At 37.2% G+C, this 6000-nt stretch overlaps 1 protein-coding gene across 1 annotated transcript in view; it reads right to left on the reverse strand.

The window, feature by feature from the left end:
- The window catches only part of LOC108977990 (nuclear pore membrane glycoprotein 210), a gene marked incomplete at its 3' end in the record, with an annotated part of 92763 nt that overhangs the window by 57619 nt on the left and 29144 nt on the right, over positions 1-6000 (reverse strand). The window contains exons 17-20 of the mRNA XM_018948015.1: positions 5410-5528; positions 4974-5072; positions 3711-3947; positions 3482-3628 (exon numbers count right to left, since the gene is read on the reverse strand). Coding sequence (XP_018803560.1) covers positions 3482-3628; positions 3711-3947; positions 4974-5072; positions 5410-5528 — 602 coding nt within the window. The remainder of the gene's footprint in view (positions 1-3481; positions 3629-3710; positions 3948-4973; positions 5073-5409; positions 5529-6000) is intronic.

Below are 6000 nucleotides of genomic sequence, written 5' to 3' on the forward strand. Positions count from 1 at the left end.
CTGTTCGGGATATTGTCGGTCGGCCAATTCGTGTGTAGTTTTTGCAGAACAAAAACAATAAATAAAGCAACAACAAACGACGAGTAGAAACAACAACAAATACAAATAATAAAAATAACAACAACTGTCAGCAGCAACATCAACAAAAACAATAACTGCAAATAACAACAACAAAGTCGACGGAAGAAGAAGGAACAAGAATTGTACATAACAACAAAAACAAAAATTATAACAAAAAGTCAACTAAAGCAGCAATGACAAAAACAAATGGAAGTTATAGAAACGGCAACAACAAAAGCAACTCCAATTAGCAACAACAATTGCAAATAGCAACAACAACAACAATGTCAACGTCAGCTGCCGCAACAACAACAACAAAGTCCACTTCAGTAGCAGCAACAACACCAATAATTGCAAATAAGTTAAAAACAAATACAACAACAACTACTGCAACTGCAACTTGAACTGTAACTGTAACTGACTGACTGATAAATTGAGAATTTCAAGATTTTGGAAAGTCCGATTTTTTTCGATTTATTTTTACAGATTTTTGTTAGCTATTTGCGCTTATTCACTAGATACTTTACGAACAAGCAAACTTTCAACATTTAACTTATTCAAAAGTATTTCATTACTTGACTTTGCCATTTCAGTTTATGAAGAGTGAAACGGGAAGGAGGGGTGCGCAGCAAGCGATGGCGGGCAATCGGAATGGAGCCATTTCCAAAGAACTGCGAGAGACAAATGCTTTGAGTGAAAATACGATTTATTTTCAGTTTTCCTCGCATTTTTTTTTTTTTTTGTTTTTGTTTTTTGCATTATTGTATTTTTAATCTGGCAAAAAGTACATTCCAAGATTAAACGCATTTTAATGGCAGATTGATAAAGTTGTAAATCAAATGCAATCGCAAGCTTGTTTCTCTCTCTCCGAACTTAAATAGTCGCCTAAAAGTATGTCACTTGCAAATTGTAATAAACTTAAGTACAAAACGGAAAAAGCACGAGCTCCAAGCGCACACACTTACTTATATACACATACCCACACACATACCCACACACATACACAAGGACGCACGGTATGTGTGCGTGCAGAGCAGAAATTAACTTCAGGATGCTGGCACAAAAGCAAAGAATTTCAATTTGAATTTATTGCCAAAGCGAATGGAAAAGATATCTTTCCGCCATAKAAGAAATGTCTTAAATGTGTAGATTGAGCGCCCGAGGCTTTTTAACTTCTCAAATCAATTTTCAGTGGTATGAGCACAAACTAAGTTCTTACTAATCAATTAAAAAGGGGGGCCACTGCAGAGCGGTGCTGAAAAAACAGAGAAGAAGCTAGAAATCAGAAAAAAATGTTTGCCAAAAATCCAATTTTAATTTTTTTTTTTTTTCGTCCAAGATTTTAACTAAAACACATATTTTTTTCCGAGTGGTTAAGCAGCGCAATGGCCAAGTATAAAATATTTAATAGTCTGTAAATGGAAATTCGAAAATATTTTTATTAGGTATATGGAGGGTAAGGGATATATTGACTCGACAAAACCCATATTTGTCACAAATCTTCTCCACGAATTTAAATTCAAGACCTCATAGATTGACCGATAGATTCGGTAAAAAAAAAACCCACCAAAAGCACTGGAGTTTAGATATTTGGTGTCGGGTCCTTGAAAAGCTATATTGCGATTTGGACAATTTTTTTGGAGCTTGGGAAGTAGGCGTGGTTTTTATTGTAGTATATATAATAGAAATGTTAGAGTAATTTTACAAACCAAATATGGTTGAAATTAGTGAAGAAGTTTCTGATATATAATAGGTTTCATCTATAGGTGGACGGTGTCGCTTAACGGAACTTTTTGGACGTGGCAATCGACCGATTTCGCTAATCTTAATATTATATATGGTGCAATATGTATATTCTATGTTTATCTTGATTAGTTTTAGATGACGTTTAGGAGAACAAAACCATTCCTACGACAGCCGGTTCTAAGTTATCGGAATTTATCCGGATTTTATCCGACCAAGGGCTGTTTTTTTCAGACATAAATCGAGGAGCGGAGACCTCGCCACTTTGGTTAGTTGTAATATATGCAATGGATGGAGCCAACTTAAGATCTGGTCAGGACTTAAGACGCCGGGTGTAGACCACTAGTTACGTGGCCTCATGCTGCCAATCCAAAGCTGCAACCAAGTTCGGGCACTGCGCTGCCACTCCAACCGAGTGGCCAACAAAGTTCCACAATGGTCCATTCTGATCAGTCAGAACATAGGTATGTTACTACGTGGTAAAAACCGTTAGGTACTAGGCGACTTTAAATCGCATCATAATCTTTGGCATTGCTAACTGTGAAATGATCGTAGGGGAATGGAGCTGACGAMACAAATAGACGATTCGACATTCTTCACAATGAAGGACGAAGCCCTCACCAGAATTATGGRCATCTATAATAGCTCACCCGATATTACCGTCGCTAGTGGTGGTCTGATAAATAGAATCCCCTAGGGACCTGTGCTAACTCTCGTATCAGACCATCTTCCTATAATTATCTCGATGGAGAAACCTCCCGACTTTGTCAACGCTTTGTCCAACTCGAAAAGACATGATGACCGAGTTGATTTTCAATCCAATGGCCATTCCTTTTCGGACCGAAAAATTGCGTGAGCTATTTTAACCGGTATTTACAATGCACTCTTCGGTAGACAAAGCCAAACGACGTGTTATCTGATGACTGCGCAAGATATCAAAAGACGGCGACCACTTACTTTCACCGATGAGAAGGTTCGAAGTGTCATCAATTAAACAAAATCTTATAAATCCATGGGCCAGGATGGATGTATAAACATGCTGATACTAAAGCACATAGGCTCGACGGGAGTAAGCTTTCTCATCAAGGTACTCAACCTGTCGCTGACCACTCTTCAAATACCCGATGTGCAAAAAATCGGAAGTGGTCTCGTTACTGAAACGTCTGAGGGAGTCCTATCGTCCGATAACTCGCCTCTCCCCAGTAGTATAGACATTTGAGGTCCTGAGTCTAGCAAACCACCGTTGGATTGGTCAAAAGCCTTTGACACAGTCAGCCACACAACGYTACTTGAGGAATCCAAATATCTACGTTGTTTGTTGGACAATGTTACTCTATACAACAAATGYTCCGATTCAGAGCAGCCATTAAACCTTAAGCTTTATGTTAGAACACAAAATATGATTTTTCAAAAACAAGTAACTGATGTCAATAATTTTATGCGAAAAATATTATAAATTCCATAACTAATCATCTTTGATCATTGATTTGTGTAATCTTTCACACAATGAACACAAATGAACCACCACAAGGGTGTTGMAAAATATACTTTTTGCCAAAATTCTTCAATTTAAGCAAGCATGTCTCGCGCACCACTTCTTAAACCGATATAAAATACTTTATAAAAGTGTATAAGACTGAATATGTAAGCATAAATGTGTACGTGTGCGTCCACTTACCTCCACCTTCTGCAGCACTTTATCCAGTCCAGTGATTGTTAAATCTTGTTCGTGCAACTCGGTCGCCTGCAGCGCTTCCGGTGTAACACGCACACCGGGCACAAATTTCAATGACATAACATCCGATAAACCGTTCGGCAGCTGAGCCTGCAACGCGAGCGAACAACAAACATAAAAACAAATATAGTATACAACATAAATACAATAAAATAAAATTAAAGCAGCGTACCTCCAAATCGAAGTGGACATCATTAGTCTTCACAATGCTGAGTACTTCATTGAAATTCGACGACAGTTCAATCTGACACGCATAACGTCCGGTGGCGGCCTCGAATATGGGCGTCACCGCATAATGCTCGAGTAGCTTGCGCCCCAAAGACTGTTTGGATGTGAGACGGCACGTAAATAGTTTAACCGTAGACATGCGTTCAAGGGCACTCGAACATTTCGAAATATTTTTGGCGAGCTAACGAGGTGACGAGGCGGCAGCAAAGAAAAGGACACAACGGAAAAGAGAATTATAAATAATTTTTCGGAAGAAATATACAGAAATTATAAATTCATGTTTGTATGTGTGCATATAGCAAGCAAATGCGAATTTAAACTGCCAATAAATATAACAGTTACAGTTACTTTCTTTGCTTTGCAAAAAGTAGCATAAATGCGCTTATTTCCAGCCAATGCCTCAAGTGGCTGGCAACTTTCACAAATACTCTTGCAAACACACATAAGCCCGTACTAATGTTACTTTAAACATACAGAGCGATATATTATACATGTACACACAGTTGAGTTCGAAAAAAGTGTAAAACCTAAAAACGAAATATAATATTTTTCTTCAAAAAAAAAAACTTCGAAAAAGAAAAAATTGAGGTTACACGAAGTCTAGTAAAAGAAACCCATTATTTTTCCTACTGATAAGCCTTAGTGGTCTGTATCTCGTGTTTTATGAGAGCAATCTGGTTCATCATCATCATCATTTATATCATAATGTATATATATACATATGTATATGTCGGAGATTAATTCGGGGACGGGTTCATAATTCACAATTATTTATTTTATCTGCGAGACCACAGTCCCAAATATCGCGCATTGCTTCTTTGATCCCAAAATGCCTAACGGTTCCTGACTCTCTTCTGTGACATTTCGCGGAATATGATTCAGACCAAACACGGATTTTCAAAACTCGATGACCAAACAATAATCAACTAGTAGAATGATGTAAAAATAATATTCTCACTATAGTGTCTAAAMWTTCGGGTTTGTCATAAAACTTTAAATGCGCTTCCCTTGAATCTGTATTCTAAGCCCTTTTTGAGGTTTCTAGACTGGCCGTATCCCTTAAGCCATTCATCTTAAATAATATTACACGGACTATCGAAGTCTTTTATCAATTCTAACTTCATCACCCTTTTATATACATTTTGAAGCAGCGCTTCTATTGTTTTGACCACAACTGTGTTTGTGGTACATGAGGTTTTCTACTCACCAAGTTAGTAAACTTATCCACTTGTAAATGATTGCGCACAACCAAATGTCCTCGATACGTTGAACCGCTAAATATATCGAATGATTTCAATAATTGAATCTGTAAAGTAAACGCAAACAAACGAAAAAGTTAGTGAACAACTTTACAAGTGTCGCGTAACCAGACATATACATATGTATATATGCAGGCAGATTTATAAGCAAATATAAAATTCCATGGAAGCAAACACTTTAACCAAACATTTCTTGAGTGGCACGCGCCGGCGGGTGCTGAGTGCCACCGACAACCCGCAGCTCAAATGGAAATTTTCAAAGAGAAGATTCTCTACTTTTTCGTTTTTTTTTTCAGATTTGAAAACCAAAAAAAATATATATTTTCGTTTTCTTATAATTTCTAGACTAGTGAATATCTTTCAAGTTTGGCGAGAGCAACTTACCACATCCGCATCACGAACTTCGACATCGTATTTTAAGGCACTGCCGCTGGCTTTATCACCGTTGGAAACGACGATTTTCTCGCCCAATTTCAAACGATTGCCCAACACACGTGCAACTCCTGCAAAGGGTATGGAAGCGAAAGAATAGAGTTCAATTTATTTATCGGTATTTGGTTTTAAGTATTATTATTATTATTATTATTGTATAATCTTATCTGTAATCATAAAATATGCAAATACTAGTGGTTCCTGGTAAGTTCCTCATATTTACATTAAAGATTCGATGCGGTGTTGCGCTCTTTTATTGCATTCGGATTTCATGGTGTCACATCCAATGACAGTCAAGCAAATCGTTCGGCTTCCTAAGCTGAACAAATGAGATCCTTCTTAGGATCAAACTTTCAACCTAACCTAAACTGAACTGATCTAAACTAACCTAACCATAGTTAAAGCAATCACAAAAGCTGCTTTTRTGTTGTCGTAACAACTTATGATAACACATTCAAAACGAAATTGTGAAGCTTGGTGTGAAATATCATCACAATTTTAATCGACAGTTCTTTTGCTTGATGTATTGGAATTACAATAGGT

Source organism: Bactrocera latifrons, unplaced genomic scaffold, assembly GCF_001853355.1.
Source record: "Bactrocera latifrons isolate USDA-ARS-PBARC rearing strain unplaced genomic scaffold, ASM185335v1 scaffold_99, whole genome shotgun sequence".
NCBI classification, from domain to species: Eukaryota; Metazoa; Arthropoda; class Insecta; order Diptera; family Tephritidae; genus Bactrocera; species Bactrocera latifrons.